The sequence below is a fragment of the Alnus glutinosa genome, chromosome 4 (genome assembly GCF_958979055.1).
Source record: "Alnus glutinosa chromosome 4, dhAlnGlut1.1, whole genome shotgun sequence".
NCBI lineage: Eukaryota > Viridiplantae > Streptophyta > Magnoliopsida > Fagales > Betulaceae > Alnus > Alnus glutinosa.
Genome location: NC_084889.1, coordinates 4,692,535 through 4,707,987, shown reverse-complemented (window position 1 = coordinate 4,707,987; position 15,453 = coordinate 4,692,535). Strand labels below are relative to the sequence as shown.

At 37.0% G+C, this 15,453-nt stretch overlaps 3 protein-coding genes across 3 annotated transcripts; 2 read left to right on the top strand and 1 right to left on the bottom strand.

The window, feature by feature from the left end:
- Nucleotides 1–1,818: 1,818 nt before the first annotated feature.
- On the top strand, nt 1,819–2,565 carry LOC133867495 (uncharacterized). Its single transcript, XM_062304294.1, has 2 exons — nt 1,819–2,141; nt 2,273–2,565. Exons 1-2 carry the CDS (start codon nt 1,920–1,922, stop codon nt 2,453–2,455), a joined length of 405 nt encoding a protein of 134 aa, XP_062160278.1. The 5' UTR covers nt 1,819–1,919; the 3' UTR covers nt 2,456–2,565.
- Nucleotides 2,566–3,825: 1,260 nt separating this feature from the next.
- On the top strand, nt 3,826–4,460 carry LOC133866045 (uncharacterized). Its single transcript, XM_062302611.1, has 2 exons — nt 3,826–4,089; nt 4,221–4,460. The coding sequence occupies exons 1-2, from the start codon at nt 3,826–3,828 to the stop codon at nt 4,458–4,460; spliced, it is 504 nt and encodes a 167-aa protein (XP_062158595.1).
- A 5,927-nt stretch (nt 4,461–10,387) lies between these two features.
- LOC133865806 (putative wall-associated receptor kinase-like 16) lies at nt 10,388–15,210 on the bottom strand. The gene is made up of 3 exons (XM_062302283.1): nt 14,256–15,210; nt 13,975–14,151; nt 10,388–11,860 (listed from the first exon to the last, which is right to left on the bottom strand). Exons 1-3 carry the CDS (start codon nt 15,118–15,120, stop codon nt 10,656–10,658), a joined length of 2,247 nt encoding a protein of 748 aa, XP_062158267.1. The 5' UTR covers nt 15,121–15,210; the 3' UTR covers nt 10,388–10,655.
- Nucleotides 15,211–15,453: the final 243 nt, after the last annotated feature.

Below are 15,453 nucleotides of genomic sequence, written 5' to 3'. Positions count from 1 at the left end.
GGTGCCGAAATTTTAACAACGTTCAGTAATTGTCGCCGGATTCCGGCCGATCAGCCCAGATTTCGGTGACCAGAATGGTCAGATTCTGGGCAACTGACCGGGATTTGGCCAGAATGGCCGAATTCCTACCAGAACGCCCAACTTCTGGCCTACTGGCCGAGATTTGGCCACCTTCGCTGGAATTTGGCAAACCCAAATTCTGATGAAACTGTCTAGATTTCGGTCTTTATCTCGAAATTCGGTGGAAGTGGCCGGAATCTTACTAGTCAGTGTCGGAATCTTGTTATCGGTGATTTTTATATTTATAAGTTAATACGATTGAATGAAAATATAAAAAATATTTGTGATTTTCTATACGCGCCAAACACCAGAAAATGTTTTCAGCGAAAAACATTTTCCTGAAAAATAACTTTCCTCAAACTATTTTACGATGAAAACCATTTTACGTCGAATCAAATGGAGCATTCATTTATTTATTAGAACTATTATTTTTCCTGAACATGCAAGCAAAATGGTGGCGCCCCAATCACTGGCTCTATTCAGCTTAGTGCACCATTATTTTAGGAGAGGTGGTGCCCCAATCACTGGCCTTTTCACAAAAAAAAAATATAATGATATCCCCGTGACAATGTTGATAACCATAATATTTTTTAAGGCAAAAGCATTTTATTTGTTGGCAAAATGGCATACAAAAGTGTCAAGATGCTTCTTTGGACTCCTTTAAAGTTTTCTCCACTTTTTGTTACTTTGGCTTGTTTGTCTTTTTGAACCATCCTATCTAAAATTAATGGAAAAAGGGTACTCTCCTCATGTTTGCATGATTGAAAGATAATAATTATACTAGAGTTAGGTGGGGGGTTTCTAAACCATAGGCTTAATTAGAGCGATGAATTTTTATAGTTAGGCATGCTTCATCAATTTTACTTTAGAAGTGGATTTTACCCTTCCATGATAAGTATGCAGCCATGTAAGCTCAAAGAGGATGCAATGCAATATTGTATTGAGATGATTAGAATCGTCCAATTTGATCAAGTTTTTGAAAAGAGTAGTGTAAGAAACTATATTTTTATTTCATAATTATTTCACAATGTGTGCTGACGTGCTAGTTTCAATTAATATATGTTAACAAAGATTGAACAAGAGTTAGTTGAAACTGTTATGTCAGCATTGTGGGATAATTCTAAGATGTGCTAGGCTATTCATATATGATGAGAAAAAATATTAACAATGCTACGTTAATCGGCGTAAACTATAGGTTGAGAAAAAAAAAAAAAAAAAGGCCTAAATTTAATTTTAGGCGTTTATTGGCTGCAGGTAAATGATTTTTTTTTTTTTTTGGGGTACCGATACTTAGTATATTTAGAGACTCAATGAAAGGTTCAAGGTGATTTTCATTGATTTGTAAAAACTCTAGTACTAAACACATTATAAGCATTTTTCAAGTCAAGTATTGACATGCCTTGCATGAAATCTCAAGGAACCATGATATATTGTATGGAAAATATACCCATCAACGAAGTGAGTAAAATATTGTTTTATGTAACATATTGACTAAATGACATTTTACTGTATCGCCCCAGTAAGTCTGACAGCAAAGATTTCTTGCCAGACAGAAGATTAAACAATTATAGCACTCGACCTCTGAGGGGCACGGAATATAAAATCCCTCAAATTCCTCGCTCGCAGTCAGACACTGAACTTGTATCTCAATATTATATACTGAGAACAGCATGCAACATGAGCTGCTTAAAAGATTAGCATTATCAAATACCCCATTGTCTGCCATTTACTCATCTTGCCTCAAACAAACAAGTTGGCACTCTACATACATTACTCAACATGTCTCCTCCAACAGTCTCTCTAAAGCTGCAAGTTTCGAGAGTTAAAGGAGCGCTCCAGGCATTTCCTGAGTATTCAACATGTTAGGTTCTTGGAGGCACAAGTGTTTGCTCTTCACTCTTCTTGCTTTCCTTCTTCTTTCAGAAGCATCAAGACTGCCAAAGGAATATTGGGAACAGATGCTGCCAAAGAAGCTTCCCTCTCCTTCCTCAGCTCCCTCAAAAGGCACCAATTCTTTAACTACATCATCCTCCTCCACAGCCTGGAAGGCCAATAGAGACCTCCCTTCATCAGATGGAAAGGTCTAGTTGCGATTTGAGAACTCTAATTCTAATTAACTGTGAGGAAATGTAATTTTAGAGTTGCACTAATGAGAAGGAAGCATGCAGAGTTTTGCAAACTAGTTTGATTGACATTAATCTCATGTGCTTAGTCTTGTAGATTTGCTTCACTTGTTCAGCAGATCATAGTGATCTCTTGTAAAGATAGTTGCATTCATCATGAGCACAACAAGTTTACAGAAGGTAATTATTTCAGGATGGAGAGGATTAAACAGCCAGAACTTAATGGATATACTTCTACACTCCCAGAGGGGAACTGCTGGCAACGACACTAACAAATCACTTACCATGGTGATAATCATTTTATTCTTCAATGTAATGTCTCTTATAACCTGTAATTTCTTCAAAAAAACAAAAAAGAAATAAATGAATCAATGTTTGGTAAGTTGGTCTGTATGATTTGATACATATGTTGCATTCAGTAAAGCAGTGGCTTCACATAAAAGAAAAACACTATCACAATTCTTCATTTTTCCCCTTTTTTTTTACGCGAAATCTACAACGTTGTAGATTGCGCGTGGTACGTTCCATGTGATCAATTTTCTTCTGGTAGGGTAATAATATCTTTCTGACAATATTCCAAACTCTCTCAAGTCAATTTGAGGAACATGCAATATGTGATGATAATGACAAATCTTTTGTTTATTCGAAGGAGAAGTGAAGATCTTGAACAAGTCTACTAACGGAATAGGAGTCATCAGACATGGTCTATGGGAGGGGAGACAGAAAATACAAGTATGAGCAGGTTTAGGCAGTTGCTTAATTGGTCCAAGGTGATTCAAGATGAGGCAATTAAGACTGAATGGCTGAAATCTTTCTGGGGATGGCCTGGCTAATTAAGTACATCTTTTATCAGATGCATTGCAATATATGGGACAACCAGACCTAGCCTTTGGAATTAATAAATTTGAGCATGGGCTGGCCCGAATTTCTGGTCGCTAACACGTACCAGACTTGTGCACAAATTAATTCTTGAAATTAAACTTAGGACATCCACGAGTTGAAGATATTTGGGTGCTTTGTGGAGTTTGGTTTCTTCTATTCGATCATATTGACTTTCACGTGTTAAATATTGAGTTGTTGTTTTTCTGTTATGCCAGCTGTTTGTATTTAGTTAACATAGTTAGTTAGATGTTAACTTAGTTGAACTCCGGTCTCTAGTTACTTTTTCTGAAGTTCTGTTTCTTTAGTACAGAACGTGTATGTATAAATAACTCTTTGTAAAGTTTTACACCGATTCAATACAATTGAACAAAGTTTCAATCCCAAATACTCTTTGTTCTCATTTCTGATATGGTATCAGAGCATTTCTAAACCCTAGTTCTTTCGCTTCCGCTCTTTCAAACATCTGATCTCATTTTCTTTGATTTTCTTCTCACAATCAGATTTCATGTTGTCCATGGAATCTAATTCTTCGAATTCAATAATTTCTACAATGGATTCCAATCCATTGTATCTTCACCATGGTGACGGTCCTGGTTCAATTCTTGTTACTCAATTGCTCACCAGCGACAACTATTATACATGGAGCCGATCAATGTTCATGGCTTTGACCGCCAAGAACAAGCTTCAGTTCATCAATGGAGATTTGCCGAAACCTCATCCTTCTGATCCATAATTTTTCTCATGGACTCGCTGCAACAATATGGTGCTGTCGTGGATCATCAATTCTGTTTCTAAGGAAATTGCAGCGAGTGTCATTTCTGTCGATTCCACGGAGACTATGTGGAATGATCTCCGTGATCGCTTCTCTCAACAAAATGGACCTCAAATTTTCCAAGTTCAGAAAGCAATCTCTGCCATGTCTCAAGAAGATCAATCAGTAAGCAGTTATTTCACTGCTCACAAAGGATTGTGGGATGAATGTATCGTCCTTTACCGATTTGTCTTTGTGGAAAATGTTCTTGTGGTATTCTGAAAACTCTCACTGAGTATCACCACCAGGAATATGTTCTTCAGTTTCTTACGGGACTAAATGAGTCATTTTCTCATGTAAAATGACAAATCTTGTTAATGGATCCTCTTCCACCCATTAATAAGGTTTTCTCTTTGGTTGTTCAACATAAATGCCAAAGTAAAATCTTTGGGGATCTCGAGTCTATGAGTCAGAATACTGCTGCACTGTTAGCTAAGGCACCTTCTCCATCTCAATCTACATTCACTCGACCTGCTGCTGGGAATCCTTCTCGCTATGGAAAATCATCTTCTTTTGTTCGAAAGGATCGTCCTACATGCAATCACTATGGCATTTCTGGTCACACTATGGAGAAGTGTTACTGATTACATGATTTTCCTCCCGGTTTCAAGTTTACAAGAGGAAAGAGTGCAACTGATTCCCATTCTGCAAATCAAGTTTCAAAGAGTGAGTCTTCCTCTGTAACTCTGCCTATAATTCAGGAGCAAATTCAACAAATTTTTGCTATGCTTAAGCCTCACTCAGAAGGGGTGTCATCAATGAACCAAGTTGGCTCGACTCAATCTCATCTTGTTCCTCACATGTCAGGTAAAATTCTTACCTCATCTAACCTTTCTCATTTCCCTCAACACTCTGTCTTTTCTTCTATTTCTTCCTTTCAAGTTGCTTTTCAACTTGTTAATCATCCCTAGAATATAGACACGGGGGCCACCGACCATATGGTTTGTTCTATTTCCTTCCTTACTACAATTACATCTACCATTTCTAAATTTGTTAAACTTCCTAAAGGTCAATTTGCTTCTGTTACTCACATTGGGACTGTTAAAATTTTTGCTTCTTTAACATTAGCCAATGTTCTTTGTGGTCCTTCTTTTTTCTTTCAATCTTATATCAGCAAGTAAACTAACCAAATTTTTCTCTCATTGTCTTATTTTTCTTGCTGATTTCTGTTTCATTCAACACCTGTTGACATGAAAGATGATTGGAGTGGGTAGAGAATGTGGCGGCTTATTCCATCTCATCACCAAACTAGTATTGCCATCTCTACTTCCTTCAATTCCTGCTCATAGTTTGTCTGTTAAGTTTGTTTCTTCGGATGTATGGCACTATAGATTAGGACATTTGTCTGATTCTCGTGCCAAACTTCTTAGTCAATATGATTCCAACATGTGTAGATTCAAATAAATGTTGTATTATATGCCCTTTGGCTAAGCAACATCGCTAGCCTTTTCCTGAAAGTACTTCATGTTCAAATAGAATCTTTGATTTGATCCATTGTGATATTTGGGCCCCTTTTCTACTCCTCTTAATGGTGTTCGATATTCTCACCATTGTTGATGATTTTTTTGTTTTACTTGGATCCATTTGATGGTTACTAAGTCTCAAACCCGAAACTTACTTACAGCTTTCATTCAACTAGTTGAAACTCAATTTAATTCTAAAGTCAAATGCTTGCGTAGTGATAATGGAATTGAATTTCAAATGCCTCTCTTTTATCAATCTAAAGGCATCATTCATCAATTGAGTTCTGTTGAGACACCTCAACAAAATTCGATTGTTGAAAGAAAACATCAACATTTATTAAATGTTGCTCGGGCTTTGCGTTTTCAAGCTAATCTTCCTTTGTATTTTTGGGGTGAGTGTGTTCTTTCAGCTGTTCATATTATTAATCGAATTCCTACCCCCAATTTGTCAAATAAAATTCCCTATGAATGCCTTTTTTTCACTCCTCCTAGTTTCTCTCATCTTCGTGTCATAGGCCGTCTTTGTTTTGTTTCTACCCTTCATAGAAGTCGTTCTAAGTTTGACCCGCGTGCCAAACCTTGTGTTTTTGTTGGTTATCCTTATAACATGAAAGGTAATAAATTGTTTGATCTTTCTAATCATACCTTACTTGTTTCTCGTGATGTTGTTTTTCATGAAGTTATGTTTCCATATCATGCTCATTTTCAATCGTCTCATCCACAATATCATAATCTTGTTTTGCCTCATTCCATTTCTGATTATGATGACATTAACCTTATACATCCCAGATCTTCTAGTTTTGATCATGTTCCTCATGATTCTGCATTTCCTTCTCTTTCTCCTCCTATTGTTCAGCCTGTTCCTGTTTCTATTTCTCATGATGTTCACCCTATTCAAAAGTCTTCACGTGTTAAATGTAAACCTAGTTACTTGCAAAATTTTCATTATCAAATGGCTACTTCTTCTCTATCTTCTTCAAGTCCTTATTCTACTGTTTCAAGTATTCGTTATGATCTTTCTACTGTTCTTTCTTATGATAAATTGTCACCTTCATATAAATACTTTCTTTTCTTTTTTTTTCTTTTTTTTTTTTTTTTCTATTTTTACTTCAATTGAGCCACAATATTATCATCAAGCTGTTCAACATCCTTGCTGGCGTGAGGCTATGCAAGCTGATATCAAGGTAGTTGAGGACAATAATACTTGGAATCTTTTGTCTTTGCCCCCTCATAAGACTCCTATAGGCTACAAATGGGTCTATAAGATCAAACACAAGTCGGATGGTTCTATTGAACGCTACAAAGCTCGCCTTGTTGCCAAAGGCTTCACTCAATGTGAAGGCCTCAATTATTTTGAGACTTTCTCCTCTGTAGCTAAGCTCACTACAGTCCGGTGTCTCTTTGCCTTAGCTGCCATTAAGAATTGGCATCTTCATCAACTCGATGTCAACAATGTGTTTCTTCATGATGATCTTGATGAAGAAGTATATATGAAGCCTCCTCTCGATTTTATCACCAAAGGGGACAATCAGGTTTGTCGGTTGAACAAATCCTTGCATGGTTTGAAGCAAGCTTCAAGACAATGGTTTTCTAAGTTTTCTTCAACCTTGCTTCTTCACGGTTTTACTCATTCCAAATCGAATTATTCTTTGTTTATCAAGTCCAAAGGATCTTCTTTTATAGCACTTTTAGTCTATGTGGATGACATAGTACTAGCAAGTAATGATTCTCATGCTATCACTAAATTAACTACTTTTTTGAATTCTCAATTCAAGCTTAAGGATTTAGGTCATTTGAAGTTTTTTCTTGGATTATAAATTGCTAGAATTGCTGATGGGATTTCTTTATTTCAACGAAAATTTGCCTTGGACATTCTTAGTGATGCTGGTCAGTTGGCTACCAAGCCTTCTAAGTTTCCTATGGATTCCAATGCCAAATTTTCTGCATTAGAAGGAGATTTGCTTGATGATCCCAAATCATACCGAAGACTCATTGGTCGGTTGCTGTACCTCACTGTCACTCGGCCTGATTTAACATACTCAGTTCATACCCTCAGTCAGTTCATGTAGGCTCTTTAGAAGTCACATATGGATGCTGCTATTCGTATTCTTCGTTACCTTAAAGCAGCTCCTAGCCAAAGTCTCTTCTTTCCAACTTCTTCTACTTGCCATTTGAAGGCTTTTTGTGATTTAGATTGGCCTGGTTGCCCTAACACCCGCCAATCTATTTTTGGTTTTTACATCTTTATGGGTGATTCTTTGATTTCTTGGAAGTCTAAGAAGCAGACTACGGTTTCCCAATCTTCTGCCAAGGCAGAATATCGTTCCATGGCTGCCACTTGTTGTGAATTGACTTGGTTGTTTCATCTTCTTCAAGATTTTCAGATCCCTCATCCTCAAGTTGCTCTCTTGTTTTGTGACAGTAAAACAACCTTGCACATAGCTGCCAATCCAGTTTATCACGAGAGAACTAAACACATTGAGATTGACTGCCATGTTGTATGAGTGAAAATTCAACTTGGTTTAGTCCGGACTCTTCATGTCTCTTCTTCAAATCAGCTGGCAGATTTATTCACTAAAGCTCTTGGTTATGATGTTTTTCATATACTCTTAGCCAAGATGAACATCCTTAACATACATTGTTTATCTTGAAGGGGGGTATTGACTTTCACGTGTTAAATGAGCTGTTGTTTTTCTGTTATGCCAGCTGTTTGTATTTAGTTAACATAGTTAGTTAGATGTTAACTTATTTTTTATTTTTTTTTATCAGGGTATCCCAAAGGGCTCATTTGTGGACGATACCACAGGTCCAGCTGTCCCACACACAGTAGTAGACTGTTCCGTGTGCAGAGGTCCATGAACATCCCTAGACTAATCCCCGGCCTAGTACCCCGGTTACTCAAAGTACAGGGCATTGAGTCACAGGCTTTTTATCTAAGGTGGCTAGCCCCAAGAGGCAGTTTGCACTTGGTGGGTCTCGAACTCGCAACATCACAGGTAGCACACCCTAGAAGTCTTGAACTCTAGTCTTTAGTTACTTTTTTTGAAGTTTTGTTTCTTTAGTACAGAACGTGTATGTATAAATAACTCTTTGTAAAGTTTTACACCGATTTAATACAATTGAACAAAGTTTCAATCCCAGATACTCTTTTTTCTCATTTCTGATAATCTATGTGCTATTATTATGTAGAGCTACTTAGTAGTTAGTGGTAAATTCTACATATTGGCTAAACACAACTAATTTCCTCTCTCTTTCTAGTGAGAGAAGCTCTAACCTCTCTCTTAGAGGTTCTTCATTGCCTCATGCGAGTGCTTTGAGAGAGGAGGGATGATCTTTTCCCCTCCACTCTTTCTTTTCCATTTTTTTCCCTCTTAGTGTTTATGTTGGTTTCCCTACCAAATCAGTAGTAACTTCTCTTCCACCGCCTCAAGCTCAGCTTGCCTCCTTTATCTTCGGTCTCCGCTCTCAACCTAAATCTGTCTTCCACCATCAGCCTTCTCCTCCGACGCGCTACCACCGCGACATCAATGGCCTCATCGCTGCTTCACACATCCCTCTGCACCCACGTGTGGGCCTCAAGCACCACCCCACTGCACCACCCCTCTGCCAAAGCTGCTATTTTATGGTTTTTTGTATTATTTTTGTTAATAGTTTTGATTTTCTATTGTTGTTGTTATATTTTGTAGGTTATAGTCACCCTATTCCTCATTGGGTTTATTGGATTTATCTTGTTGTGGAAACTTTTTCAACTGTAGATCGTTGGTCCTCTTCGACAGCTCATGATCGGAAGTCACCAATGCCCCCCCTTCAACGGAACCCTTTCGGTTGTTATTATAGCTACTATCAAGTAGGCTAAACTCTTGGCCTGCTTCATTTCCTTGTGCGGCTCATTTCTTGGCTTTTAGCTTAAGATGTATAGGACCATGCCATTTTTTTTTTTGACTCATTTCCTATTTGTTGTTCTTATTTTCAGCACATCATTTCCGTTTGAGTTTGTTGTTGCCCCCCCCCCCCTCCTGGATTTTTGTTTTCTTGTAAGCATTTTCCCATTTGTTTTTAAAAAATGCAAATATTGTGTAGTTACAAGCTGAAAGCTTATTGTTGCCCCCCCCCCCCCCCCCCCCCTCCTGGATTTTTGTTTTCTTGTAACCATTTTTCCATTTGTTTTTAAAAAATGCAAATATTGTGTAGTTACAAGCTGAAAATAGGGGATATGTCAATAAATATTATACTCCCAAGTTCTGCAACTGGGAATTTTAGCAAACAATGCAATAATTAAGGAACTTGGAGGTATATGCTCGGTGCCTTTGCTTCTACACCAAGACATACAAAGACAAAGATCTTATTATTTCTTGAAAAGTAACATGGATTATAAAACCATGATATTATTTGAATTTGAGCAGCATATATAGGAAGTACTGTTGTTTTCAAGATACATTTGATCGTGTATCTTGTCATTTTTCACTTATGTATGCTTCTTTCAAATTTGGGGTCCTTCCACATTATAGCTTCATTTGAGAGATGATTTACAAAAAGTGAGTTTATGATTAAATCTCTTCAAACCATACAAATTCCCAGCATGATTATTCACTTCTTCAGGGCCTTGGACATTAAACCTCAGTCTCAGAAAGTAGCATTAAGTACTAGATATTAAATGCTACCTATACATTGTCTGCAGGCTCCATCGATGCATGTTCCTTTTCCCATAAATTGTTTCTGGTTTCAAAAATAATAGGCATACAGAAGTTCAATTGCACCTCCCTTAATTTTTCATCACCTGGTCTAATTGCCTATAGCTAAACAAGAGATATATCAATAATTGATTTCATCAACTGATGCAGATATATAACCATGTGATATATGCGGGACAAACATTGATCACGACTACGCACTGTGAAATTAGGGCAAAAAAGGAGAAAGAAGTTAAAAGAGGAAAGATAAAAAAGATAGAGCAGAAGCTAGAAAGAGGGGATAGAGACGGGAAAGAGAGAGAAGAGAGAAGAAGTTGGGGAGAGAAAGAGAGAGAAGAGGGAAGAATAGAAAGAAAAAGAGAGTGAAAATCACTTTCTTATAATTTATTCCATCAAAGTTTGTCTCCATTGGAGCACAAATTAAAGTGCATATGCTTAAATAGACTCGCAACTAAACCTTAAGGCAACACTCTAGGAAACGTCGACATTTGTTTCCATTTATTGAATCACAAAATACCTTTGACTCTTGAAAATTAAAATAAACACAAATTAAAACTAATAAAACCAAAATGAAATTATAGGACCCAATGAACTCTTGTCTTCCACATCACCATGGACTTATAAATTATCTACCATCATCCAATGGTTTCAGTACCTGGTTTGTCATGCTATCATACCTAGTAGTAGAAGAACAACCAATGCCAACATCAATGTCGAAAGAGCGTGTATGGCTGTCGAGGAAGAACTCAGTCTCTTCCGAGTGGAGACTAGCCTTTTCCCATGGATGCTTCACCATAATTGTCAATCCCTCCAACTCCATTGCCACTTCCTTCATAGTTGGCCTATCTTCCCCTCTGATGCTTAAGCACTTTTTTGCAAGTTTCGCAACTTCCTTTAGTTCTTGAATATTTCCCTCGTTCACAATGTTATCCTCAAGAATTTGAAGTAAGCGATCCTCTTTTATTGCAGAAACAAAGTACAATGCGAGACTCCTATCACTTTCAGGCCTATTGAAAGAGAGTGCCTCATTTCCTGTTAATAGCTCTGCAAGAACAACGCCAAAACTATAGACATCACTTTTTTCTGTTAATTGGTTCGTATAGAAGTATTCGGGATCCAAGTACCCGAAAGTTCCTTGCACCAAAGTGGTTACTTGTGTTTGATCAAGAGGTACCAGCCTCGAAGCTCCAAAGTCAGACACTTTTGCCATGTAGTTATCATCTAAAAGTATATTTGAAGTTTTCACATCCCTGTGTATAATTGGCATAGAAGTTGAAAAATGTAAGTATGCAAGTGCTCCTGCAGTTTCTGCTGCTATCTTCAGACGCTTTTCCCATGAGAGTGAGGATGCTAGGCTTTTATTATGGATGTGGTCAGAAAGAGTCCCGTTTGTGATGAATTCATAAACTAGTAAGGGAACTTCAGTTTCTAAACAACAACCTAATAGCTTAACCACATTCCTATGGTTAATTTGGGTAAGTACAATCACCTCGTTTATGAATTGCTCAATCTGTCTCTGATCACTGATTTTGGACTTCTTAATGGCAACCACTTTGTTATTTGGCAACACTCCTTTGTAAACAGTTCCATAGCCTCCTTGACCAAGGACTCTACTCTTGTCGTAGTTGTTGGTGGCCTTTTCAAGCTCTTCTACGTTAAAGATTTTATCCGTCTCCCTAGACCCTCTATGATTCAAGAGTTTTTGTTGTAACATTAATCCACCATTTTGTTTGAAAAATCTCTCTTTGAGCTTGAGAAGCTTTCTTCTTTTCAGTGCCCAAGATATACATGAACCTCCCACGACCAGTGCTAAGAGGCCTATGCTGATACCTTCATATGTTCAAACATGTATTATGATCAATGAAAACGAAATATGTATTATATGATAATGATTCAATCAAAATTTGTTCTAAAGCGCATCTAGTGAAGCCTCGTAAGCATACTTCTAGTAGAATACCATGAGCAAATTAATAATGTGGTTCATTTCCAATTTTATATATCAAAGTAAAACATACATAGTTTATAAAATATAAGTGTACCAAAGTAGTTGTGATGTGATCTGGCTTGCATGTGGTAGTGAAAACAACTGCATGCATGCTGTAGTGGAAAACGGTATCGTTTTTCACTAAATGGTACCGTTTTCCACTTAAAAAATTTTGCTTTAAAAACTTAATAATAAAAAATTTATTAAAACTTAAAAATTATAAAAAAAAAAAACTAAAAAAAAAAAAAAAAGGTGGCCGTTTGGACAAGGAGGGTGGCCGACCACCCCATTTTTGGCCAAGGGGCTGACTGGTTGATCTGGGGTGGACGAACCACCCTAATGTTCTTTGGGGGTGGTCCGGCCATCCCCAAAAGGCCAAAAATAAATATATAAAAAAAAAAAAGTTTGGGTTTTGGGGGTGGTTAGACCACCCTAAGGGTCTGGGGGTGGTTTTGACCACCCCTTACGGCCGATATGGAGGTGGCCCAGCCACCCCCAAGGCCTTTGGGGGTGATTTTGGCCACCCCAAATTGGCCATTGGGGTGGTTCGTTCACCCCAGATCGGCCAAGGGGACAAATGGGGTGGCTGACTATCCCCTTGACCAACTAGCCACCCCCTTTCTTTTTTATTTTTTTAGTTTTTAATTTTTTTAGTTTTTTAATTATTATTATTTTTTATATAATTTTTAAGTTTTAATAAATTTTTTATTATTAAGTTTTTAAAGCAAATTTTTTTAATTAGAAAACGGTACTACAGCATGCATGCAAGACAAATCCGCACATTGTGGTGAACCAAGTTTTGAGGAATCTTCGTAGAAGTGAAAAAAATAAGCTATATAGAAATGCTCAATTGGAATAAATTTTTTAATTAATTAGATCGCGTTACTTTGAAATTCGATCGTGTTTTCGTAGCAGTTTAAGGAATTGGTTTACTTTTGTACATGCCTCATTTGCTATGCCCTTATACTAAATAGTAGGGAAAAAAAAAAAGAAAAAGAGAAAGGAGCCAAAGATAATAAAGATCAGAATAATATATATATATATATGAAGTTTACGTATACCCCTCACTTAAGGTTCTCCCCAAAAATAATATAAATAAAAATTCTAAAATAATAAAAATTTAAATTTTACTTCTAATTTTTTTAGTTTTTCTAATTTTAGCCCTCTTTAATTTTTTTTATTTTTTTTTCAATTTGACCTCCCAAGTTGGGGAGGCCGGCTTCACCCCTGTATAAGAGCATGCCATAATTTATGGGTTTTTTATGTTTAAAATTGTTTGTTTATGTTATAATTCTGTTTTAGATTAAAAAAAAAAAAAGAAAAAAAGAAAGAAAAAAGGACAGAGGATCGGAGTTAAAACATATATAGCTTTATTGTTTATTCAAATAATAGTCAAAGTGGGCCATATGTATCGGACAAATTTTGATGAACAATTGTAGAAACGATGCTCTATCATTTATAATCTGCAATCTGCATGATAAATAGAATTGACCTACTTTTTGACTGCTCAGAAAAAATCTTTGTAATAGGTTTTTGTTTGCTGAGTCGATGGTATATTATTTGAATATGATATATAAGAGCATGCCATAAGTTAATACGTAAAGCAATGTATGCAAGTGTTAATACACACAAACACTCCAATGGAGAAAGTTCAAAACAAATGAATTATTCAGAAATCCTGTTAACATTAATTAATTATACAAACCGACTATATACGTTAATGAGTACGAAGCACATATTTCACAACCAATTAATTGGAAATTAATTATATACATAAGCAAGTACTAAGCATACAAAATGGTGAACATATATATACACATGATCACATGATGGGTGATGATGATCATGTCGGAGATATAAATCCCCTGATGTGCTTGAATTATTAAATTACCAAGTAAAGAAACTGCTTAATTAATTTTAAAAATAATAGTAGAATTAATCCATATATAAATGTACTTACCCAATGTAGTTTTTATAACATAATTCGAGTCCCTTGATTGGTTGACTGGTCTGCAAACTGTTACGTTTCTCCCATCGCCTTCGTACCCATCGTTACAAGAACAACTGAAATTCCCAAGAAAGTTGGTGCACGTTGCATTAGCAGTGCAGGCGTTGATTGAATCGCACTCATTAATATCTGAAACATATATAGTAATTTAAGAAACTTAAAGAAAGCAGTATAATTAAAAGCTTCTATATTTAATTATATTTATTATTGTACATTAGATGTGTAATACGTACCTTGGCAACCAAGAGGGAGGTATGGGTTTCCATCGTAACCGTCATTGCACTTGCAACGGTACCCATACCCGTTGCCGGGATCATAACATGTGCTGTTCCCTCCACATACGTAATCGGACTTGATCCGAGCAAATTCACATGTTTCATTACCGATCGCCCAATCAAGAACCATCGGAAGTGTTTTGTTGTCTTTTAGAGTGTAAAGATAATCGGAGGAGAAATTGAAGTGGTCTTGTTTGACAACAAAGGCATAGCTGCACGGATTGAAGCTCGATATTCCTGTGTGATTTTTAAAGCTATATGCTTCCAAAGTAAAATTTTTCAATCCCGGTGGAATATCTACCTGGCAACACCCAATCCCAGAGCAAGAATGATTGGCCACGTTGCTAATGTTTTTACATATGGACATGCAGCCCATGGAGAAGGGGTCATTGTTCCGGAAACCGTTAAGGTATGCATAAGTGTCACAGCCAACAGCCACGAACACGTTTTTGGTGCTGGAAATTGTGAAAGCGGTGACTCTCAGAAAATGTTTGTTATCATGTGGAAGCATACCCAACTCATTGAAACACTGATGGGCTACATACATCAAGATCTCTAGCTGACCTTGGATAGAAATGTTGGTAACGATGACGTTTCGGCCGTATATGACCTCGCCGGTCGACTGGTTACAAGTAAGGGCAAAATATTTATTTAGGTAACAACCATCAGTTGTGCCAAATGGAAATGGAATTTCTACGCCTCCACATCGGTCGGAGCAGTTAGGACGGGCTAATTGATGAGCTGCTACTCCAGCGGCTGCCATTAATCCTGATAATAACACACCAACCCAAATGAGTTTCATGAGCATCCGATGGAAACCCATAGCCCCCACTAATTCTGAGAAGAGGATTTAAGTTTGTAGAACTGGCATAATAGATATGAGATTCTTATAGGCATATGGGCGGAAGACCCAATGGATGCACCGGGCCGGGTATGACATTTTTTTTTTTTGAAAGTCTTACTTATATTGCATCTAAAATATAATTGGCTGCCTAGAGTCTTTGCCTTAATCTGTACGTCTGCTTGGACTGCATAATATGGACGGCTTACATTAAAAATCCTCAACTTAGTAGTTCACTATCATTGAGAGCAAATATATTAATTGTTTGAAAATAAAATATAACGAATCTTGAAGACTAAGCCAAAGTTGCCCAGC